Genomic DNA, 24,932 nt, shown 5'->3' with positions numbered 1-24,932 from the left:
GCCTTTTTATTATTTAAATAAATATATTGCTAATAAAATTAAATTTAACCACTAATTATTATTTATTCATGTATTTCTTTATACCAATTTATTAAATTAATATCTCATAATAATTAACAAAATTATATATATAAATATTTTTTATATTATACATATTTTTAACTTGCTAGTCTAGATCTTTAATAACTATTAATATTTATTATTTAATTCTAAGTTTATAATATAAATTATAATTATTATTAAACAAAAGTAATGTATTCTGTGGCGAGGAATGAAACTATGATTTCAGACGACGATGATGTTGACTAACTAATTTTCTAGTAGATTTCTTTAAAAATCGGACTTGCAATGGGAATTTTGCAGCCATGTCTTATTTTTCTAGTAGAGTCAAAAAATACCATCCGTTCAAAAGTTTACTTATAGGATCGGGAGGGGCAAAACGGGGTACTTAAAAAATTATAATTTTTGGGGACTCAAATACGTTAATTCTTTTTTTTTTTATATTCAAAGTAAATGAAAAAAGTTTTCATTTTTCGCGGGTAAAATTCGAACTGAAAGCGATAACTAAATTCTGTAAAATGTATCAGAGTTCGATTATCTTTAATTTTCACTTCATTACTTGTTTTTTTAAAAATTTTTCTAAGTTTGTTTTCCAAAATTAAAAAAAAAATAACTAAATTACTAATTTTTTTTTTTTTTAGTTTTCTTTAATTGAAATTGTTATTTAAATTAAAATATAATTTTTATATTTAAATAAGAAATCTACCTTTCTATTCTGGGTTAAGCCGGACTTTTTTTTTATAATTACCTGTAATAGAGCCGAATTTAAATTTTTGGAGCCTGTCGAAATTAGACAATTTACTATTTAAATTTACAATGACAATTATTTTGACGCTTATTATAAATAGATGCAATACCAACAAAGTTATAACTTCCGTCAGAAACGTGACTTTTACAGTCCTTTTGAAATCGCAAAATCTCATTACTCTGCAACTGAATTTTCGCCACTAGCATTAGACATTGAAACTCAAAATTTAATTACAAGTAAATTTAATTAAAACTATTAACTACATCAATAATTTCTTGTGTTACATAATCAACTAGAATAATTGTCATAGTTAAGTGGCGAGTACCTGAATATTGATGAGCAATTCTATAATTAATAGGTTCAATACATGTACCACTGTAATTATAATAACCACCGTCTTGAGTAAACCCACGTGAAAAAAGTATATTATTATCATAAACACTTAAATCGTACATGTAACATGCGTAATTATCATAAATAACATCCTTTGACAAAATTTTATATTTTAGCCATTTATAATTAACTAATGGATAATTATCAAAGTCACTACCAATATTATCTACACTAATTTTATTTGATAATAAACAATTATTTTCAATGAAGAACATGCACTGAGAAAACATGATTTCAGTAGTTGATAATAAAATTTTACCGCGATAATTTCCAATAGCTTCAAAGAGTATCCACTGTCTAATTAGTCGCGGATAATCATGCTCAAATATTTCACAGTTGTGAAGATGATTTGAAAATATGCGTGATCTATCGTCTTCCTTGACGTCATCATACTTTAAATTAATAATAACTAATTCCTTATCATTTTTATCAATAAAAGTATTGACTTCATTAAATAAATCATCAAGTGTGTGATTGAGATCATTTAAACGTGTGAAAATTTTTAATTTTGTATTTACGAAACGTACGCTAACATCAAGAAAACGCACACCGGAAAGTAATTGCTCAGTAATATTTAAATCTTGTGTTTGAAATTTTAAATCAGTTATCTTATAAGACATCGACTCATGAGTTCCAGTTAACGATAGTTCACTCATTCTTTTATTGCTGTTAATGTTTTTTATAACGTCTTTACGAACTTCATATCTTTTGTATTTATAAATTCTACACCGTGGTTGTAGTGGAGATTCATTGCCTGATTGCACCGTATGTGGTAATAAAAAAATTTGTATAGTTATTGAAATAATTAACAATTTTAACATCTTCGATATTCATAAAATAATAATTAATTTCAGCACTATTTTACTGTCGTTTCAAACGCTGGCTTGGATTGTAAATAAACAATTATTTTTACTAGACTTTTTGGTAGTAATTTGCTTTTATACTTTGGAAAATAATTATTTTTTTTTTTTACTAATACACCAACAAGATAACGGTTATCTGAAATTTTTTTTTTTAATGTCTTTCATTCGATTACAATTAAAAATTACACTTATACTATTTTTTTTTTTTGTCTATTATAAAATATATCACGTCAGTAATTCCAAAAGTACTTATATTTAACGCATTTGATTTTAGGAAATTTCCTAAAGCCAAAAGACGTATAATTTTTTTTGACAATTGTTTTGTATATTTATTTTATAGCTAAAAATTTTCAAAGTCCAAAGACATATACTGTAAAAAAACGGGAGTCAATCCGGAGTAATCACGGATTTTATTTAAATCCGCATTCACTCCAATTTGGAATAAATTTTTAGCCATGCTAAATATAATTAGTAGTAAAAAAAAAAATGATAACAATTCAAGTATTTAAAATATTCAATGACTATTAAAATTTTGATAATTAATTAAAAATAAAAGTTGAGGCATTAATTGAAAAAAGGGCAACATAGTTGCGATTTCGCCGAGACATAGATTTTTTAAAAAATAATTTACAGTTGATATCGATTTGGAGTTAAACCAAATTGATTTCTAATTTATTTGAAATTATTTCATAAAATTTTAATACTCTTATGAAAGTTCAAGATCATTTGATATTTTTAAAAAGTGAAGGGCACTGTCTGAGAATGCTCTTAGTTTGAAAAATTGTTGGGTGAAAAAATAAAATAATTATTTTAAAAAATGACAGTTTAATTAAAACTATTTAATATTTTAAAATTGTAGTTGATCATCGCTAAATAAATACACTCAGTTTTCGATCGTATCAATTTTTCATAGCCAGTAAAATCAATGAGGATTTATTGTCTTTGATATTAAAAAAATCATTAGCTATATTAGTCATTGATTATTATAGATTAATAAAATGTTAATTGAATTGTAGATATTGACCTAAAAAAACAATATATTTGACGTCTTTTTTTTATGCTCGTTGAATTTATCCGCGTCAGAATTAATCAATTTTTCATGATAGGAAAGTAGCAAACGTCAAGCAATTTTTTTATTTTTATAAATTACTTATAAGTAAAATTAAATTTTTCAAATACGCAGAGATATTTTTTAAAATTTATGATACACAATTTTCAAAAGTTCTGCGCTTAAGTATTTTGGTTGTTCATTTGAAAGAAATTTTTTATTGTCTGGTACTTTTAGTATCATAATTTTGAATATTATTTTAAACTGAGTTAGAGTCAGTCAAAACAAGACAATTTCAAACCAATGCGATTTTACAATTACCCAAGACTTTTTTTTGTCTTAAAGCCAAGTTTTTTTTTTATATAAAGAAGACATAGAGTAGAGGTTTCATTGGTGGCCACTGCGTCATTTTTGGACATTTAATACTTTATTTTAATTAATGATAAAGTTTTAAATAAAATTTCCATAGCAGTAGTGTGATATAAATATCTGTTTACACTTTTTAAAACTTAATTATGACATTGCGTCTTTTACAAATTACTTTATTCAAATTTTTCAAGTGTTCAAAACCGGCCCTAAAGTGGCTAAAAGCATTAACTACCCTTAAGATATTGGTCCTAGAAGTCACAAGAAATTTTTCTTCTTTTACTGTCTTAAAAAAGTCATTTCAATTACAAAAACCTTTGAATGACCTAATTGACAATGATTTGTTATAAACTTTTTGTTGTCACGTGTAAAGTTTTTTAAACAGACATTTTTTCGGTGACATAAATTTCTGATCTCTTGTCATCATTTTGGTGCCTTATCGATATCTCAAAAAACAGCCTAAAAACATCTTATAGATGTCAAGACTCTTACTTTTGACATCTATAAGATGTTGCTTGTGTATCTTCTAATATAATAAATGTCAATAAATTCTTAATGGTAATTTTGAAACCCTCAGCATTATGAGCAAATAAATATATCGTTAAATTTAAAGGGATAAAAAAAATAAATACCAATAAATTAATCATAAAAAATTTTTTATTTTTTTCCAAGATGCCATTTTTATATTATACAATTTAATTTACTATTTTATCGATAATAAAAATAATTTTTAAACGACAGTAACGGTAATTATTTATATTATTTAAATGTATTAAAAGAATTAATGTTAGTTAAAAAAAAAAAAACAGTATCCCTGATAAAAGTCTTTCGTATGGTCAAAAACATGGAGAATAGCGAAATATTCGCCACAGTTTAAAAATTAACTTGACCAATAATGTAAATATATTATTAATTATTTATATAAGTAAAATAGGAACAAAGAAACTTATTTAATCATAGTCATAACTATTATTTAACATCATAACAACTTAGATTGGCTATCTAATCGCACTTAGCTTCGACAACAAGAAGAACGTGAATATTCGCTAACTTTAGCATACGATCGCAAGTACTGCCTGGTTTACGTGGAATATTATGATTTTCCAAATCAGGCATATATTTTCTTACAGTTCTCGCAAGCTGATTGGCGTATTGTTTAAATTTTGGATGCTCCATGTTTATGCCTCTAGACTGCAGAGCTTGATAGACTGCCCACAGTAATTTCTAAATAAAAATAAAAATTAAAAAATTAATTAATCAAACAGTTACTAAATAAAGGAGGACCACTAGTGTGAACGCCTGAAAAAATGATGATTTTTGTGAATTTTTTTAAAAATAACTACTGCATGGAATGTTTTAATGTTCTAAGGATATATTTGTGGATATATAATAAATACATGATAAAATTTTTGGACGAAAAAATTTTAAATTCACCGAATTATTTAAAGAAAAATTTAAATTAAACAAAATGTCGGAGTTTTTAAAAAAAGTTTCAAATTTCACGCGAAAGTTTAATTATTTTAGGCTTGCCAAAATTACATTTTCTATTCGATCGGAAAACCGGAGGTTCATGGTATGGAGAAACGTATAAAAGAAGCTGCGATAAGAATCAAATCGGTCGGATATTTTGTCTTCGAGTTAATGCAGCAAATTTAAAAAATTCAGTTTCGAGAACCGATGAGCAACTGCTCTTCAGATGGCTGTAACTCAAAAACTATTTGAAATATACGTGAGATTTCAGTGTTATTTTTGAAGCTATCGAAATATGCAAAGAAATTGACTTTTTCAAAATTTCATAATAGTGGTGCCCCTTAAACGAAAATACTCAATAAAAAATAGACTTACTTTTTTATTATTATCACTGAGCCCAACTTTAACAGGTTGTGACATAGTTTCACTCTTCATATGTACATTACTACTTGAATATCTATCGCTACTCCAAGACTCTCGCGAACTATCCAAGTTGTTGTACGTGCAGTCAAATGACAAACTCTTCGGCCACTTGACTCTTGGAGCTTCAAGCTCTTCATCACTCTTTCTTTTCTTAGTAACTTCCTCCACATTACTTGGCATGCCTTCTTTCTTCTGTGGAGTTGGAAACAACGCGCGTTTTATTTTTTGCGGATTACTTATGCCCATCTGCGCAGATTTACTTGGTCCAGCACGATCATTAGTCGGGCTTTGAAATAACGCGCGTTTCGACGTTTCTAGTTTTGTTTTCCTGGGACTAGGTCCCTCTAACAACAATTTTCTACTCAACCGCTTCTTTGCCGAATTGCGCGGGCTTTTTCCCCGCGGACTTTTACCACGTGGGCTCTTACCTCGCGGGCTCTTTCCCTTTTTAATGATTGGTTTTTTAACATTAAGGACAATTTGCTTCTTTTCAGCCATTCCCTGCAAATTGGCACTTGAAAATGTCTTACGACGTCTCGCTAAATGACTCAATCTTTTACCCGGACTCTGACCAATTCCACGTTTGCCCAACAGCATCCGTTTTTTAGCACTACCAGGTGCTTGTTTAGTGAACCAAATGGTGCAAGTTGATTGTGTTTCATTCCCGACGTACCTCTCGCATAATTTCGTCGACAAATTTTCAAATTCCTCAATAAATTTATTTCTATTGTAATGAATCCCAGGTGCTTTGTGTTTAAAAATAATCGGCCAGGGTAAAGACTTTGCTTGTTTATCATCAATGGTACGGAAAATTCCGAGGTGTTCTTCATCTTGGGGTATATCAAAGGTGACGTGTTTTACGTTGTCTTTAACTGTAGCTTCTGTTGTACTAATAGAAGCGATACTTGCTGTAATACTTGATAAATTACTTAATTCACTTTCATTTAAATTATTGTTATTATTATTATTATTATTATTATTATTATTATTATTATTATTATTATTAACATTAATATTACAATTACTACTATTATTAACCCGTTCATTAAATGTTTCCATGCTTGTATTTGTATTATTTGTATGGGTATTACTACAACAATCAGTTACAGCACTGTCATTAGATATTTCTGTACGTATTACAGAGGCTGAACTGTTTGATTGATCACAGGCATCAAAGGCATTTGTTAAATTTCTTAAACTACGTGAACGTGACAATGAAATTCTTTCATTTGATTCGTTACTTATTATTTTTTTTAAATCAGACTTTGCAGAAAAAATTGTGCTATCAGTATCATCAGTCGTAGTAGTAGTAGTGGTACCAGTAGATGTTGTAGTTGTATTCGTAGCTACTTCATCGCTAGATAATATTTTTTCATCGTCTTTGTTAAAGGGATCCACCCAAAAATACTTACGATTTTTACGTATATGACTTAGAAAATCAGTACAGTCGCTTTGACAGATCGTTAATTTTGGAGGCGGCGGGACTCCTGTTAAAAATTTATTCGTTCTCGTAAGTAAATAACTGTCGGATTGAATTATTAACTCGTCTTGAGTTAATTTACGGGGTATTATTTTAGTAACTGTTGGTTGTGATAATATTCGTTTGAAATTTTTGGACACTGGTTTAACATCATCCTCGTCGTCGCTTTTGAATAATTCGGGGCTTGTTAAATCTTGACTTAAAATTTTATTTTTCTTTGGGGTTTCTGTTGACTCTGAATAATTACAATCCATGGTTTCTTCATTTAAATAAATAACTTTATTCAGTGATTTATAAGAGACATATTCTGGTTCTGTTTCTTCACTTGTTTTATCTCTTGTATCTGAACAAAAAAAAAATTATACATGTTTATAAATATAAATATAAGAACTATTTATTATTGAAAAAAAAAAAAAAAAAAAAAAAAAAAAAAAAAAAAAAAAATTATTTGGTCATATATGAAATTATAGCAAATGGATTTTTTTTTTATTTCAAATCTAAGGACCAGTTTTTCAAACCGGGTTCAAATTAATATTCCAGTATATTAATATATTAATAATATATAGATATATCTGCAATAATAATTTAAACCCGGATTAAAAATAAATCTGGTGGGAAAAAAAGGATTTTCAAAATCAAATAATTGAGTATAATTATTTCCGTCTTATGAAAAATTACATAAGTACTAATATAAAATTTATACCAAAACGTCACATGCAAAAAAAAATCATTCTTTTATTGGATATAATATATGTATAAATTTACATTATGTGTATATGTATAGATTTAAAATATTTACAGTAAAACAATATCAAAATTTACATTTAATTAAAATAGTTATATTATAAAAAGGTTAGAATATTTCCTTATACATTTTAATCACATATATGTACACATATATATTACTTCTTACACATATGATAATTATAAGTCAACGGCCTTAGCTATAATACAATAAATATCCCCTCCAATCAAATGTACCAAGTAACAGAACTTTCTTCATATTTAATTTATATAAATCCCTAATATTAACAATTATTTATGTTAAAAAAAATATATGACCAATATCGTAATTAATTTTGAAGTAAAAAAAAGTAATTGATAAATTATGATCCTATAGTTAGTAGATAATTAACGATTTTCAAATTTCTTTTTATTTTCAATAGATCAATCACAAAAAAAAAAAAAAAAAAAAAAAAATGCACATGTAGGAAATTTGAAAAACTATAAGTGCAATTTTTTTAAATGTTTTTTTTTTTTTAATAATTTATCATTTTTAAAAAAATTCAAAAATTAGTCAGCTAATTTTAGTATCAGTAAATTTATGATACTGAAGTTATCCGAAGTTTAATAATTTTTGGATATTTTTTTTAAACAATAAATTATTTAAAAAAAGTCACTTTAGAAAATTGTACTTATAGTTTATTAAATTTTCTACATGTGCATATTTTTATTTTTATTTTTTTTTTAAATTAAGTCTTCGAAACAAAAATTCGAAAATGTTTAACTTTCTGCCAACTTCATCGTGTAAATTTACTAAAAAAAAATTTCAAATAATAAAGTAACAAAATACAATTTATTATTTTAAATTTAATAATAAATAAATGAATTACTTAAAAAAATATTTAATAAGTTTAAATAAACCGCTACGCATGCGTAGTAAAATTAACACGCACGTCCATTACTTGTTACATTTTTTTACCACTAGTTTATTTTTAGATATTTGTCTTATTATTGTTGTTATTATTATTATTAATTATAAATTATAAATAATTAAAAATAATAAATTATAATTAAGTAATAAAATTATTTACCAAGAGTTGATGAACTTATGGCAATATCTTCTTCTAACGTAGAGAGATTTATTGTTGAATGAACCGAAGGAACTTCGGAATCGTCATTAAAACTTACTGATGGACAATTTTCACTATGCATTGTAGATTTACTCAAAGTATATAAAACTTAATTAACTTATCCATAAAAATAATTACATTTATATTTAATAAATTTACTTTTAATATTTATTAATAAACAAACCCGACAGTTTTGTTAGCAAATACTATTTGTTAACACAAATAATTCACTTTTTGCTACCATGTATTGTGTTTACGTTGTTTTAATAAACTGATGTTGATATTTTTTATGTAAAAAAAAATATAAGTTTTAATTTAAAAAATAATTTAGTATTTTAAATTTATTTTAAATATACATGACTATTTTTTTTACTCCAACAGAAAAATCATGTACGACATGAACAGATTGACCTCCTGCGACTAGAACGACTTGGAGACAACTGTAATAGACACACACATGTACAGTTCACACATGTATTACATTGGCGCGCTCTATAACTGACACAATTTACGCGCGTAATTTTAAATCGTGAGAATGGTAAAAAAAATTATGGTGTGAATGTAGCAGACATCAGACAAATTTAAAATTTTAAATAAATATAGTAAATAATTAGAAAAATAATATTTATAAAAAATGCACTTATTAATTTGAAAATTTTTTAAATGCACATTTTTTTAAAATTCTGTTTTTTTAATTATTTAGTCTATTTATTAATAATTTTAAATTTGTCTGATGTCTGCTACATTCACTCATAAAACTTTTGTATTTTTATTTATTAACTTCCATTAAAATTTTTAAAAATTATTGGAAAATAGAACTCGAGTTTATCATAAAAAATATTAAATAAAAAAAGTCAAATGTCATGTTTTTAAAAATTCAAATGATTGGAATATTTGAGCAATTAATTAAATTATTTAAAAAAATATATAAAATTGAAATGCTACAAATTTATTTATTAGGTGTACAAAAAAGTTCTACCCGTTTTTCAAAGATGGAGTTATCTAACAGCTATTTATAGGTTAGCTATGAATACGTATATGTACATGCACAGCTGTTTGTACTCTTTAAATTCATCAAACTTTTAATATATTAATCTTCGATATATATATTTTTTTATTAAGTTAAAAATGGAAGTAAGTAATGAGCATATCCGCCATTGTCTTTTATATGAATTTCATCAAGGAAAAAGTGCTGCTGAAGCTCAAAGAATAATCTGTGCAACTTATGGTGACAGTGTTATTGATGACAGTACTTGTCGAAGATGGTTTCGGAAATTCACAAACGGAGATTTTAATTTAAATGATAAACCACGCTCTGGAAGACCTTCAACAATCAGTGACGAGAAATTGGAAGAATTACTGAATCAAGATTCTGCACAAACACAACAAGAACTTGCGAAAAAGTTAAACGTTACTCAACAAGCTATTTCTGAAAGATTACATGCTTTAGGTAAGATTCAAAAAGAAGGAAAATGGGTACCTCATGAATTAACTCCAGAACAACGAGAGAGACGAGTTGACACCTGCCTGTCGTTGCTTTCACGACATAAAAAAAAAAGTTTTTTGTGGAAACTTGTAACAGGGGACGAAAAGTGGGTTTACTATGAGAATTCTAAACGTCGAAAATATTGGGAGGACCCAGGACAACCAACGACATCAACACCAAAACGTAATGTTTTTGGGAAAAAAATATTGCTTTGTATTTGGTGGGATGAGTGGGGCGTGCTATATTATGAGTTACTCAAACCAGGAGAAACCGTTACTGGAGAACGCTACAGTTGTCAATTAAAAAAATTAGCAGATGAAATCAACAGTAAAAGACGATTTGCGGGACAAAAACCTCGACCAGTGATACTGCAGCATGATAACGCCAGGCCTTATAGAAGTTCAATCGTCCACCACACTATAAATGATTTACAGTGGGAAGTTTTACCGCACCCGGCGTATTCACCAGACCTTGCACCGTGTGATTTTCACCTATTCCGTTCATTGCAAAATTACTTGGCTGACAAACACTTACAAAATGAAAACGAAATGCAAAAAACAATAGATGATTTCATTTCGACAAAAGATCAAGCCTTTTATCGCCGTGGGATCCATCAGTTGCCTGAGCGTTGGCAAAGGGTAGTAGATGCTGATGGTGGTTATTTTGATTAAAATTTGTATTTTATTTAAAATTTTTAAATATATTTTTTTTTGACAAAAAACGGATAGAACTTTTTTGTACACCTAATATTTATTCACACTATAACAATTATATACATTTAAAATGTAAATAAGTGCCTGCAATTATTTTCCATAACTTATGACATCTAACGAGAAAAAAATTTTCTAAGTTCGAAGCTGGTCAGCTTATTGAAATTATAAAAATTAAATTAAACTAAAATTATTTATTATAACTGTAATAATAATTGTCACTGAAATTGTATAATTTCTCATATAAATTTATGTCGATAAAACAAAATTATAAACTCCAATTAAATTTCTATAACTATTTAAATTTAAAGTAAACAAAAGTATTATCATCATTTTATAAATAACATACCAAGACCTCGACTTTACGAGCATTGTTCTGTGACAAAAAATCTAATTATAATTGATATTATATATAATATAATAATAAACTTTGTTAAATTGTAAATTATAGTAAAGATTACGAGCATGCCCAGAAAAACATTGGAGTGATATTCATTTATCTCGTAGGTCAGTAAGCAGACATCCACTTGGTTTACTTAAACCCAGAAGAACAATACCAGATGTTGCCTTTACCTCTTTCGCAGTTCATGGACACTTTCTGCTAATATCAAATTATTCCTCTGGTTCATCCAGATAAAATTTTTGAACACAGAAGTTGCATCTGTCTCTTCCATAGTGAATTTCTGGACATGTCCTATGATTGCCTTCATGCAGCAAATATATGTATATATATTTTTTACATTAAATTCCGTGAGAACTTTTAAAAATGTGTTTAAATAATTCCGTAATAGTTTTTATAAAATAATAATAATAATATATCATGATACATAATTAATAAAATATATGTTTATTTTACCACTACGTAGTGGTAAATATCTTGGTACCCTCTGGTAAAATAACTTCGTCATCGCAATCAGTTAATGTAACAGTAAGAGGTAAAATAAGTGGCATGAGTAATTCTTGGTGTTGTAAAATTTGATGAGTACCAACTGTTTCAGGTCTTGTGATTGTTATTGTCTTGACATTTTTCGATTGAACCACTTGCATTGTCGGGCCAACAGAATGTGCCAGTCTGATGGTAGCTGTTTGTGGTGCTGATGCTATTGCTATTGTCTGTTGGTTTATTTGAGGCTGATTGATCTGAGGTTGACTGATTTGAGGCTGACTGATTTGAGGTTGACTGATTTGAGGCTGGGTGATTTGAGGCTGAGTAATTTGAGGTTGTGAAGTTTGTGGTTGATTTTGTCTGGCTTGATTCTGCAGCATATTCTGCTTGCATCTTTTGCTATGAGCATAGCGACTTCCGTTGTTGTTAAATCTTCGATCGCACGTAGGACAGGCATAGGGTCGCTGTCCAGTGTGAATAAATACGTGCTCTTTGAGTGACTTCAGTCGACGGAAATTTTTCGGACAATACTTGCAGTGATATTTGGCCTCGCCGGTGTGTGAAGTCAAATGATTTGCGAGTGTATCAGCTCTCGCGAAAGCACGTGCACAAAATTGACATGTGTACGGTCGTTCTTGTGTGTGAGTTCTCATGTGCATCTTTAAATATGCATTTGTTGTAAATGGTCTTGCACAAACTTCACATACATAAGGTTTTATGCCATTGTGAGCTCGCAAATGTGCAACCAGTGTCGTCGATTGAGTAAAACTTTTCGAACAAATTTCACAGAGAAATCTCTTGGATGTACTGTCAGGTTCTTTATTTTTCTTAAACGTTCTCTCGTGTTTAGTCAAGTGCGCGGAAAGCTGCTCCTCCTTCATAAAACGTTTTGAACAACGCGGACACTTGTGTGGTTTTATCATATTATGCTTAGCGACATGAATTTTCAAATGCTCACGGCGGTAAAATTTCTTTGGACATATATCGCAAAGATATTTTTTACCTTCATGCACTTGTATATGTCTCAGAAGACCTTTACGTGACGTATATTGTTTGTTACATTCAGTGCATTCCAATCCAACAATATCAGTGCGTCTCTTCCTCGCTATTTTCTCTCCCTTTCTGTCCTCAGAGCCAGGCTCCAAATCTTTCAAATCTTCCTCGGTAAGTATGCCCTCGTCAACGTGTTTTGATCTGTGTTCACGTAAAATATCATTATTCTCAAAGGTATCGCCGCAAATATTACACTTCCTCACTTGATTTGGATTCTTTTCCGAGCATTTATCGTAGTGTGCTTTTAATTTGTCTTTGCGATAAAATTTAACATTACATATATCGCACTCAAAATTAGGCTCCTCATGTAAAAGCTGATGTCGCAACAATGATTTTTTCGTACTGTATCTTTTCTTACATGTCGAACACTCGTGATTGTCCATTGGCCAGTCCAACCCCCCATCAAAATCATTGTCATCATCATCATCATCGTCATCATCATTGATATCAGAAAATCCAGGAACACTACGAGTTATATCTTTTACTTCATTATTTTTTTTATTTTTCGACTCTGGAGACTCAGCCTTCATATTTCTCATATGATAATCCATGTGTTTAGCCAACGCTTGCTTAGAAATACATCTCTTGCCACAAGTTTCACATTCAAGATTTTTACTTTTACCAAACAATTTTTTTGACACCGATTTTTCTCCAGTTTTTCCACTAACTCCCGACTCACTCTTCAAAATTAACTCGTCATAATCATCATCGTCATCATCTCTTTCCGAGTCATCAAGGCTGTCTTCAGTGCTAATTTTGTCAATTATTTTTTGCGCTGCACGTGCTGCCACTCTTTTAATTCTTTTATTTGGATCATATTCTTCACCGTGTACAGTTGTCTTGTGATTTGTTGCTATCAAATGATTTCTCAGTGTCAGTTCATTGGCAAATATTTTGTTGCACTGCATACATTTGAATGTTTTAACTTGCGAGTGTTGTTCAGCGTGCTTACGAAGATCGTCTTTCTGTGTAAATTCATCACCACATATTTTACAACGGTATCTTATACTTTCATGTGTCTCTAAATGTTTTGCCAGCGATTTTTTACTACCAAACAATAAAAAGCAAGTAGGACACTTGAGTTCATTATATTCCTTTTTAACTTCCAATTGTAAATTACCATCAATTATTTTCTCTTGGTCATATTCTCTTTGACAAATACTAGCAAGCTCGTCTTTTAAATCTTGTTCTGTTATTACGCCTTCAATAACATGAGTCGACCGATGATTTTTTAATTTATCCATCGAGTCAAATTCCAGCTCGCAAATGTTACACTTTTGTTTATCATCTTGATAATCCTGATGAGCTGAAGCTTCGTTACAATTATCTGAAAAAATATCTGGACAATTATTACCATGTTTACTTAAATTTTGATGATCAATATCTACATTAATACTTCTATTATCATTACCATTATCAGTGTACTCTTCGATATTATGTTTATCATCAGCAATCACTTCAAACGTATCAGTGTTGTCATAATTATTTGAATCCGCAGAATTATCATTCTGAAGTAACGAATCCATGTTTTCTTTCAACTCATCGTCATTTTTTTGATGTTGTTTAATGTGTTTTTTAAATGATATAACATACAAATATTCTTTACCACAGTAAGGACATTTGTTAGGTTTTTTACCCGAAGGTGGTTGTGATTTAATAGGAGAAATATTTTTCTGCGTAGCTTTATCTGGCGTTTTTTTCATAGACAACGTCTGTTTAACTTCGTCATGCGAGTTCATGTGCTCTTTCAAAATATCTTTCGACAAAAATTCTTGATCACAAATGTAACACATAAAGAAAATTTTATTATCAGGTTTATTAACTGATTGAGTTTGTGATAATCGGCTGCTTAAATTAAGATTTTCAAAATAGTTTTCGTCATCAGACCCTTGGTCTGTTGGGTCAATGTCATTATGACATGTCGATGCATTATTACATTCATTTTTACTCATTTCAATTTCATCAATTGTGTTTAATTTATTATTGTCATCATCATCATCATCATTGACCTCATCATTGTCATTAATATAACAATTATTTTTTTCATCATCAATGACATTCTCTAAATGGCTTTCAGTTTCTTTAATTAGTCTTTCTTCGTCTCCAATTATTGATAAATATTCACTTGCATCGTGTTCATTAACGTTATCAGTGTTAATTAATTCATGATCTTGCTCATTAGACAGCGTGTAGTCCTGGTGCTGTACAATGTAATTGTGTTCTTCAACAGCAATGCCGTCTTGGTCATGCATTATTGACTCAGGTTTTATATTATCATTTGCTGACGACTCAATAGCTTCAGTAATCATTTGCTCATCTGTGTGCTCGTCTTCAATGTATTGTTCATCCGATTGCATTATTTGATCTTTCATAACTTCATCTTCTAAATATTGTTCTTGGTGATGAGTAAGTTTTTCAACTTGTAATAATGCCAAGTGATCTTTCAGTAATGACGTCTTATCATCTGACACACTGCCCGTTACTTCGTAGTGCTCGTCAACCATGTCCGTGACATCATCATGCCTTTCGTTTTCCAAACGCACTTCGACTTCGTTAAAAAATAACTCTTCTTTGATATTCAAGCTGTCATATTTTTCTCTTAACAAACTGTCAGCTTGTTCGACTTGTAATTTAAATTCATACGCGGATTCTAATTTGTCAGCGCACTCGCAACAGACTTGAGTTGGCAATCCGTCATCTGGATGAATCTAAAAAAATATTTTATTTTTTTAAATTTATCAATTATTTGAAATAATTTTCTTATTGATTGTCATAAATTTTTAATTAATTTAAATTACATAATTCGATTTTTTACAAATTTTATTTACCAGGGATTTTTGTTTTTCAAATTTGAAATTTTATATTCGACAGAAAAAAAATATTTAGGGTAGTTTTAAAAATAAAAATTTATGTTTATAATTTTATTTAAAACTTAATTGTCAATAACAATTAAAATTTTAATTAAAAACAATAAATAAAATTTTTTTTTTTAATCATAAAATTTAGATTGATATAAAAATAAATAAATCCATCAGAAAAAAATAATAAAAAATGACTAATTAACTTGATAATTACCAATACTAATTAAAATAAAAATAAAGAAAATACTATAAATTGATTAGCGTTCGAAATTAATCAAAGTCCAACCTGAGTTTCCTGTTGTCTTGTTCGAACAATAAAATAAATAATAAATAAATAAATAAATAAAAAATAAGTAACCCGGGATAGTTTAAATTTGACATAAATATACACAACTAAACAGTAGCGAAATAATAAATAAAAGTAAGACGTCTTAAATAAAATGTATATTTGATAATTTACTAACCTTAACATTAGCAAAGCTCATGGCTTTAGTAGATAATGAAACAACGTCATTTTCTCCAAACAAATCTCTCATCAAGTGATTGCTGAGGAGACAAACCCGGCAAATTTCAACGTTCCCATCCACATTGTCATCGTCGTTGTGCGACACTTGATTATTATCCTCAATATCAACGGCGTCCATGTTTACGTTCGGAGGATACGGGCCTGGATCTCAATACCCGACCACCCTCTCCGCCGTTTAAAAAAATTACACACGACGTCGTCCTCACGACCACACCACTCACGACTCTTATCGTACCTCGTTCTTCGAAACCACTTATTTATAGATATATATGTACTTTGTTACATATCCATTAATCTATCCAAATATATGACAGTATATAAATAGTCACTTATTGTCAATTAATTTTTAAAATTATTAATAATAAATATAGACTATAATTATATTAGTTAATTAATTTTTCAATTTAATCAAGTAAACAGTCGAGTCTCCTTGGAATTATTTCCAACAAAATGTACAATCAATCGACTGCGAGGTTATCGATTGTCTATAGGTGACAAAAAGTGCGTATCGATTGTTGGTGAATCGATTGTTGAGTTCCTGACCAACTTCAAGTCGATACGTCGCCGGTTTGGAGAATTAAAAAAAAAAAAAACGAACTGTTGGCTCTGTGATCTTTCCTTCCTTCCCTTCTTTGATGGCGTCGTCATTCGTCTGATGTATGATAATTTTTAGTGATTATTTTGTATAAAGAAAGTAATTAATAGTAACTATGGCTAAATTTGATCTTACATCACGTATTGGTCAGTATCTTGATCGGCATTTAGCCTTTCCGCTTTTGGAATTTTTGGATACTAAGCGGGTAAGTCATTTTTTATGTCATCCATGTGGTTTTTTAGGTTATACATATCATTTTTTTATGTAAATTTAATTTATGCTTGTATTTATAGATTTATGATGAAAATGAACTGCTGCAAGCTAAGCTTGACATTCTTAGCAAAACAAATATGATTGATTATGTCATTGATATTAGGAAACAGTTGTATCCTGATAAGGAAGTTCCGGAAGTGAGTTTTTTCAATTTATGTTGTTTAAAAAGTTTGTTGTTTTTATTTTTATATTTATTTTATTTTACAGGAGTTGAAGTTCCGTCGTGCTGAAGTTGTCAAAGAACTTGGATCTTTGCAAAATGATGTTTCGACAGTCGTTGGGTGGATGAATGATGAGAAAGTTATGAAAAAAATGGAAGAAATGCGGGATTCTAAAGCATTGAATAATTATTTGGTTCAAGATTTAGAAGTAAGTATATCAAATTTATCAACTAGTTGGTACTGATAAATTTATAGTAAAATAAAATATTTAAATTTCTAGTTCAAAATTGAAATGATGGACGGACTTGTAAAATTAGCAAAGTACCGATATGAGTGCGGTAATTATTCAATCTCCACATCGTACTTGTACTTCTACATGTTGATTATGCCACCAACTGACAAGGTAATTTTAATTAAAGAAATTAATTTAATGAGTTAATTAATGATATAAAAATATAAAATTACATTTCAGAATTATTTAAACGTTCTCTGGGGTAAACTTGCATCTGAAATTCTTGCTCAGAACTGGGATACTGCATTGGAAGACGTAAATAAATTACGTGAATACATTGACAACAATGCTATTGGTAATTCTCTTCATGTTCTTCAACAACGTACATGGTTAATTCACTGGAGCTTGTTTGTCTTTTTCAATCACGTTAAAGGACGTGATTTAATTATTGAAATGTTCCTCTATCGTCCTCAGTAAGTATTAACTCCCAGCAAATTCTATCTTTATTTAGTTTAAAAAATCTACTGACACTACAGTAATATATTTATAAAATTACTCAGCTACTTGAATGCTATTCAAACAACTTGTCCACACATTCTCCGTTACTTGGCTGCTGCAGTTATTGTGAATCGGTCGAAGCGATCAACTTTGAAGGATCTTGTCAAAGTAATTCAACAAGTAAGTTTTTTTAATATACATATATTTAAAACTAGTTATGATTTGGTCGTATGTTTAATTTTATTTTATTGTTATTTAGGAATCTTATACATACCGCGATCCAATCACTGAATTTTTGGAACATCTGTATGTCAATTTTGACTTTGATGGCGCTCGCCAAAAACTACAGGAATGCCAAACAGTTGTCTTTAATGATTTCTTCCTTATCGCTTTGCTGAGTGAATTTGTTGAGAACGCAAGATTGATGATTTTTGAAACTTTCTGCCGCATTCATCAATGCATCAGCATTGGGTTTGTATTTTATGGTTTATTATTTTAAAACCAATAATCGGCCTTTGATATTTATTTAGTTTTTTATAATTAACAATTTTAGTATGCTCGCTGAAAAACTAAACATGAAAGCTGATGTAGCTGAATGCTGGATCGTTAATTTAATTCGTAATGCACGATTGGATGCTAAAATTGACAGTAAACTGGGACATGTCGTTATGGGCGGACAACCGGCGTCTCCATACCAACAATTGGTTGAAAAAATAGAAACTTTGAGCGTACGAAGTGAAGCGTTAGAAAATCTTATTGAACGTAAATTGAAAGCTAAAAATCAAGATCGTGTTAGTATTGTTTGGAACTAAGTCATTTTATAACAATACTTTAATCGAAATAAACTTCATTTATTTATATCGATAACATATTATTTTAAATCATTTATCGAAACTTTAAGAAAAGAACATTTTTTGAATTTAAATTACTGATGATTTATGGTGTGAAATTATTACGGTGGGCGGCTGAGAAATGAAATGAGCTAATAAGTTTAAAATTTTTTTGCTGTTTCGTTTCTCAGCCGCCCGAGCCATAATAATTTTAAAATTAATTGCAATTGACTGTATCAAATAAATTGAAGAATTATCGATTAATATTTAGGATTAATAATTATAAATTAAACATTTAAAAACTTTTAGTTAAACCAGTCTTCGCAATAACAATAAAAAAAATATGTGAATTTTTTTTTTTTATGTGTAATGAGTAATTAAAATAAGAGGTTTTGTACAGATGCAAATTGATGTATAAATTAATATTTATTAATTTTATATTTCAATTAATAATTACATGGTCATGACTAATTTCAATAAACAAAATAAAAATATAATATGCATTCATTTTTTTATATAAGAAATTAAATAATCAAAAAATGTTAATTATTTTAATTCATTATTGATAACTTTGGGTTAAGTATTTGATTGCAAGTTCATCAGTTCAGTTTCTCTGTATATTTTGAAAATTATTTATTTTTTTAATAATTAAATAGAATCCTCATTTAACCAGATATTATTTTTTCATATAATAATTATAAACATTTGATTAAAGACTAATTAATCTTGATTTAATAAGCAAAAATTATAAACTTTCTTATGGCCTTAATTTGTAAAAAAATTTTTTTGAAAAGAGGAACTGAGTAATTTACTCTACATAATTTTTATTAGATACAAAAAGTTTTTCATCAATTTTTAAAATATAACAAATAAATTTACTTAATTTTTTATAACCAAAAAAAAAAAATAATTTTAATAAACAAAATTATGTAATAGAATTAAATAAATAATTAATTATAATATCAAACTTGAATAGATTTATCTGACCCCATAGTCATGAGAACAGAAAACTTAAAATTAAAATGAGCACGTAAATTAAATTAATACTTATTTCGAATAAACGCCGGACTTGTCAACTGAAATTAATTTTTTTCTATTTCTTCAATACAAATAATGACCTATCACTTGGAATTTAATCACATGGATCATCAGTATCATCAACACATGACATGGAGAAATTACAGCCAGTATAAGAATCATTTTTCAGACAATAAGTCAGTACACTTCTCCAACATGGATCCTTAGCTAATAAAAACGGGTTCCCGATTATAATTAACAGAGCACGTGGTCGTGTAATAGCAACATTCAGCCTTCGCGGTGATGCTACGAAACCCAGCGCATGCCGAGCATCATTGCTGACAAAATTATTGCAAGACCTGACTGTTGACAAAATAATTATTTTACGTTCTTGACCCTGAAATTCTTCTACACTTCCTACTTTTGGCAGCTGCATGTCCAACTCCCATAATAATGAACGTATTTGCGCAACCTGATGAAGCAATAATTTAATAAAAACCAAATAATTTGTTATAAATTACAATAAAAACTTACTTGTTTTTGATAAGGCGTAATAATTCCAATGTCGTTCTCATTGAACCCTCGCTTGTAAAGTTTCAAAAGATAAAGATAAACTTGAGTCGCTTCCGCTGGATTATACCAACTAGGACTGTCCGAATCTTGACGATTCTCTCCATTGACTCCGTGAAAAACAACAGCCGGTGGCTGACCGTCACGCGAAGGCAACTCATCAGCAATCGACCTCAATATTTCTGCTTCAGGACTGTCAGTACTACTAACATTTGAAACCAATTCCGAGTCATAAAATAATGAATTCGGAAGTTCCAAAATTTCTGGAAGACTGCGATAATTAATAACAAGTTTGGTAATAAGTCTTGGATCGTATCCCATTTCAAACCCTTCATTATCACGTTGATACGGAAATTGCTGGAGTAGTCTTACAAGATATGACTCAGCGAGACCGAAATGTTCTGCCAGTCTGCTTGATACAACTGGTCCAAGTTGCATTGGATCTCCAGCCAAAACAATTTGCCCAGTGTCTGAGTGGATGTATGACAGCGGCACCATTATTTCAGGCTCTGTGGCTTGTCCTGCTTCGTCAACGAGAATGTGTGAAAAATGACCGCGTGGGAATCCCATGTTGTGTAGCAAACCCAGAGCAATGCATGTGCCAATCGTGATGCGATGTCTTCCTAATACACTCATGGTACAATTAATCATAGGACCAGATCCAGAATATTCGAATCTCTTGGAACTTCCTTCGGCAGCTAAGTCACCCGTCGCACAAAAAGGCAGCAGTCTCTCGGGTATAGAGTCGTCACTCAGACAATGATGAGCAACTAATCGTACCAAGTCACCAGGCTTCAATGAATTGCTGTCGAGTAAACGTTCGGCAATTAAATTTGCTGAGCTGTTTGACGGAGTTGCGATGAGTATCCGGCTCTCGGGAATAGTTGTCAGTATCTGTAGAATAGCTTCGCAAAGAGTTATAGTTTTTCCTGTACCTGGTGGCCCGAATATAACATACGGAAGTGGACGTGCTATGCCACATAATATATTTCTGACAGCTTCTTTCTGATAGTAATTAAGTTTCTTATTAAACCAAATTAATTTACGTTTTTTTATTTGTGATTTGCATGAATCGATAACTTGATCAGAATCAATATTTTTTTCTGATGCTGCTTTTTCTTTAGAATCGATTTCGGATAATAGTTTTAATAATCTTGCTGAAGCTTTGGGTTTTTCATTTTTCGAAGGAGTCGATTCAGCGGAAGTGCTACCGGATGATGATGATAATGATGATGAAGATTGATTTGATTTTTTAAAACTCTTTGGTTTTTCATCTGGATCATTTTCTTCTAAATAAATTTGTGATTCCTTTTCAGTAACAGATGTAGGGAATAAAATTTCAGCGCCTAAATTAGTGATTGCGAGATTTACTGCATTATGAGCACGAGAAAGTCCAGAGTATGAACTTTTGAATGTAAGCTGACAATCTTCGCCATTATAAGTATTGTGAAATTCCGGGTTGAATTTAAGAAGTACTTCAGAATTTTTAACTTTGTGAACAAAACCTTCATTTTTTATCTTCCCGCCACTTGAATCCCAGTTAAACGAGACGATAACACGGTCTCCGATGATAAGCGACGGGCGTTTTTCAGCCAGTCCAGGAACTTTAAGACTTAAATACTCTCCAGCGTGTGTCATAACTGCAGAATCCATGTCATACTTTTGCATTTCAATAGTGAGATTCATTTCCTCCAAATAGAGAAGAGCGTGAAAGCGATCGCGATAATTATGAAGAGTCAGCGTGTCATTTAAAAACGCCAACGCTTCTCCAACGACACCTTCTAATTCAATAGCAGATCTCTTTTCATTGATACAAGGCAGTATGATGTTCCAGTAACGCTGAGGAATCCGGTAAACTCCGCTCCGTACTTTTATAAAATTCGGCGCCTTGCATGGACGTACACCCGGTATATAAGACTCTTGATCATAAACGTCATGTCTGACCAATCTATTACTATTATAATTTTTATTTTCATTATCCGACATTGCTGATACACTTTTAGCATTAACGTTTATCTCAAACATACGCCCGATTGTAAAATTATTGAAGCAAAATATAAAGAGCTCTTTAGTTGACCCAACAAATTTCGCTGTACACAAAAATTTGTAAACTACTGAGTCACCGGGTTGTAACTTAATTTTTTCATTTATTTCCGGTGACAGTAATGACAACTGGGACTGGGATTTTTTCGACATAAAGACGCCTTTAGTTAAAGTGCAATCAGTAGCTCCATTATTTGCTACAACAACATCCAATTCTTTGGCTTCACAAAATTCTAGATCAAAACTCAAGTCATCAGTGATTGCAATATCATTTTTATTTTTTAGCAGCGTCTTCAAATCATCTTGATTTATTTGACTGGTGTTGTTGACCAATGGGACTGTCTGTCTGCTGTTGACAACCTGGATAAGCGGTACGACAGTCAAACATCTCCATGTGAAAACTCCCTGATCACTTTCAATACTATCGCAGACGACTTTGTCACCCACGTAAGGAATGTAACCGGGCTGACAAGCGACTTTACTAAATATCATGTTATTGTCGACATTCCCAACACCTTTATCACTATCATACTTTGTTATCAATCCTATTTTAATTGTCGATCGCAACGGCTGTATTTTACTTATATCCAATACCTCGCCAGCCAGATCACCAGAGTCTTCGTTCAATTCAACCAGCGATTCTACTTGTACCCAATCACCGCGATACGGCACAAAAGTTGAATTTATTTTGTCTAAATCAATTATTGTATTTATCGGCTCCAAATGGACTTTGCGCCCGTCGCGTTTCATTACTTTACAGACAATACTTTTACGAATCATTTGATTTTTTTCAATTTTATTAACGTCACTGTCATCGTTATTTACATCCCAGTAATCATTTATTATTGATATTATTTTACGTACTTTGATATCATCTTCGCTGACCTGGTAAGCGAGATAGTGGACTTTTAATCCTTTTTCTAAATTATTTATCGGCGCGTTTGATACGTCGCAGATATAGCGATCATCTATCAAAATGGTGTCCGCTGTTATTGATGTTATGATTCCATTTTTATAAAAACATCCTTCGATGTTATGATTGTCGTTCTCTTCTAATAAAGGATCATTATTATCATCATTAAAATTTTCAAGTCTGCTTATTATTTCATCAATATTTGGTTCGTCATCAGTCTTACCCCAAATATATTTGGCAGCATTAACTAGTAGAGAAAACATTTTGTAAATAAAAAAATAAATTATGTAGAAAAATATTTTAAATTATCTAGGATATAAATTCTTTCTGTCGATAATAAAATTTATTTTTTATCTAAATGAGTTTATTCAATTGATGACTATTTGTATCCATCGATTGACTGATATCTCCATTCAGTGGCTTTCAAATATTCTAATTCTTTTCTCAATGACTGGATCCGCTTGGCGTGTAATTCTTTTTCTAATTTTTTCTTTTGATTTTGAACTTGCAGTTCATGTTTCATGTGATTTAATATTTTAGACACTGGAGTTCCATTTGTGTTTAAACCGGAGTCTTGTGAATCACTACGACCTGATGACGTTCCTAATGTTGTTGGTGATAATGGTGATGGATTCATATTATCCAATTAAAAAAATCTACAAAAATTTAATTTTTATTAAAGATAATTATTCATTTTTTAACGATCCTGAAGTTAGCAGACAGTTAGAAATTTTTGGATTTTTCCTTTTGACAATTCAATTTGAAAATTGAAAAAACTAAAAATATGCACATGTAGAAAATTTAAAAAACTACAAGTGCAAATTTCTGAAATATTTTTTTTTTTGGTAATTTATCGTTTTTCTAAAATCCGAATATTATTAGATAGCTAATTGCAGTATCATATTTATGTTAATTAATTTATTTTCAGAAAATTAAAATAAATTAAACGTAACCACGTGGATGTAATTTACTTACTCGTAATAAAAATATCAATGTAAATGTTAATATTTTATTTTATAAAACAAATCCATGTTACGAGATATTTGAAATAATTAAAGGAAATGAGGGTTCAATTTTACGGAGAAAATAAATTTGATTGAAATTTTTATGAATAATGGATTGTTTATTTTTTAAAGATCTTGAGGTTATTAAGTTGTTTATACATTTAAATTTAATAAGTTGCCGCTACGAGGCAGCACATCAGGCAGTCGAGGGATCACCATCCTTTTGAATTTAATCTGATTCATTTTAATGTCAAGTTTATTGTTGACGTCACTCATTAGGGCTCAGGTAGAAATTTACCATTGGAATTGTTTCCAGAAAACCATGTTTAAACATGGATTATTGTAATTACTGTTACATACAATTAAAATGGTTAATAAATAAATAATCACATTATTTTATCAAATTTTTTTTTATTATAAAAATTATATTTGAGCTGCGTAACTATACAATGAAATCGGAAGTCCAAAAAAAGCTTAATTTTAAATTAAATATTATTAACATTAGAAATTTATAAATTTTTAGTTACTATACTTCTTATTTAATCATAATTGTTAATTAACAATTAATCT

The 24,932-nt window shown here is 29.7% G+C and overlaps 4 protein-coding genes across 5 annotated transcripts; 1 reads left to right on the top strand and 3 right to left on the bottom strand.

Annotated features, from left to right (window-relative positions):
- Positions 1–71: 71 nt before the first annotated feature.
- LOC103577465 (probable serine/threonine-protein kinase DDB_G0278901) lies at positions 72–9,289 on the bottom strand. Its single transcript, XM_008558106.3, has 3 exons — positions 8,666–9,289; positions 5,324–7,194; positions 72–4,702 (listed from the first exon to the last, which is right to left on the bottom strand). The coding sequence occupies exons 1-3, from the start codon at positions 8,784–8,786 to the stop codon at positions 4,481–4,483; spliced, it is 2,214 nt and encodes a 737-aa protein (XP_008556328.1). The 5' UTR covers positions 8,787–9,289; the 3' UTR covers positions 72–4,480.
- A 1,854-nt stretch (positions 9,290–11,143) lies between these two features.
- LOC103577466 (zinc finger protein 62) lies at positions 11,144–16,633 on the bottom strand. 2 transcript variants are annotated; one of them, XM_008558108.2, is made up of 3 exons: positions 16,165–16,633; positions 14,251–15,547; positions 11,144–14,166 (listed from the first exon to the last, which is right to left on the bottom strand). In XM_008558108.2, the coding sequence occupies exons 1-3, from the start codon at positions 16,342–16,344 to the stop codon at positions 11,759–11,761; spliced, it is 3,885 nt and encodes a 1,294-aa protein (XP_008556330.1). In that variant the 5' UTR covers positions 16,345–16,633; the 3' UTR covers positions 11,144–11,758. The 2 variants fall into 2 exon arrangements, with proteins under 2 accessions (XP_008556330.1, XP_008556329.1); XM_008558107.2 differs by having other exon boundaries at positions 11,144–15,547.
- Positions 16,634–16,819: 186 nt separating this feature from the next.
- Positions 16,820–18,852, top strand: LOC103577467 (eukaryotic translation initiation factor 3 subunit E). Its single transcript, XM_008558109.3, has 8 exons — positions 16,820–17,026; positions 17,115–17,231; positions 17,302–17,463; positions 17,536–17,658; positions 17,728–17,960; positions 18,048–18,165; positions 18,245–18,456; positions 18,539–18,852. The coding sequence occupies exons 1-8, from the start codon at positions 16,937–16,939 to the stop codon at positions 18,795–18,797; spliced, it is 1,314 nt and encodes a 437-aa protein (XP_008556331.1). The 5' UTR covers positions 16,820–16,936; the 3' UTR covers positions 18,798–18,852.
- A 91-nt stretch (positions 18,853–18,943) lies between these two features.
- Positions 18,944–24,561, bottom strand: LOC103577468 (probable RNA helicase armi). The gene is made up of 3 exons (XM_008558110.3): positions 24,334–24,561; positions 20,367–24,014; positions 18,944–20,304 (listed from the first exon to the last, which is right to left on the bottom strand). Exons 2-3 carry the CDS (start codon positions 23,619–23,621, stop codon positions 19,948–19,950), a joined length of 3,612 nt encoding a protein of 1,203 aa, XP_008556332.1. The 5' UTR covers positions 23,622–24,014; positions 24,334–24,561; the 3' UTR covers positions 18,944–19,947.
- Between the last annotated feature and the right edge of the window lie 371 nt (positions 24,562–24,932).

The sequence above is a fragment of the Microplitis demolitor genome, chromosome 4 (genome assembly GCF_026212275.2).
Source record: "Microplitis demolitor isolate Queensland-Clemson2020A chromosome 4, iyMicDemo2.1a, whole genome shotgun sequence".
NCBI lineage: Eukaryota > Metazoa > Arthropoda > Insecta > Hymenoptera > Braconidae > Microplitis > Microplitis demolitor.
This window is presented reverse-complemented; position numbering and strand designations above follow the sequence as displayed.

What these genes read in the sequence shown, in the direction of transcription:
- LOC103577465 (XM_008558106.3), bottom strand. Translation starts at nt 8,786, where the DNA reads ATGCATAGTGAAAATTGTCCATCAGTAAGTTTTAATGACGATTCCGAA. An exon ending in CATAAGTTCATCAACTCTTG is followed by an intron (nt 7,195 to 8,665) that starts GTAAATAATTTT and finishes TTTTTTGTTCAG; the next exon opens with ATACAAGAGATAAAACAAGT. An exon ending in TCAGTGATAATAATAAAAAA is followed by an intron (nt 4,703 to 5,323) that starts GTAAGTCTATTT and finishes ATTTTTATTTAG; the next exon opens with AAATTACTGTGGGCAGTCTA.
- LOC103577466 (XM_008558107.2), bottom strand. Translation starts at nt 16,344, where the DNA reads ATGGACGCCGTTGATATTGAGGATAATAATCAAGTGTCGCACAACGAC. An exon ending in TGAGCTTTGCTAATGTTAAG is followed by an intron (nt 15,548 to 16,164) that starts GTTAGTAAATTA and finishes ATATTTTTTTAG; the next exon opens with ATTCATCCAGATGACGGATT.
- LOC103577467 (XM_008558109.3), top strand. Translation starts at nt 16,937, where the DNA reads ATGGCTAAATTTGATCTTACATCACGTATTGGTCAGTATCTTGATCGG. An exon ending in CTGATAAGGAAGTTCCGGAA is followed by an intron (nt 17,232 to 17,301) that starts GTGAGTTTTTTC and finishes TTTATTTTACAG; the next exon opens with GAGTTGAAGTTCCGTCGTGC. An exon ending in TTATGCCACCAACTGACAAG is followed by an intron (nt 17,659 to 17,727) that starts GTAATTTTAATT and finishes ATTACATTTCAG; the next exon opens with AATTATTTAAACGTTCTCTG.
- LOC103577468 (XM_008558110.3), bottom strand. Translation starts at nt 23,621, where the DNA reads ATGTTTTCTCTACTAGTTAATGCTGCCAAATATATTTGGGGTAAGACT. An exon ending in TTACGCCTTATCAAAAACAA is followed by an intron (nt 20,305 to 20,366) that starts GTAAGTTTTTAT and finishes TTGCTTCATCAG; the next exon opens with GTTGCGCAAATACGTTCATT.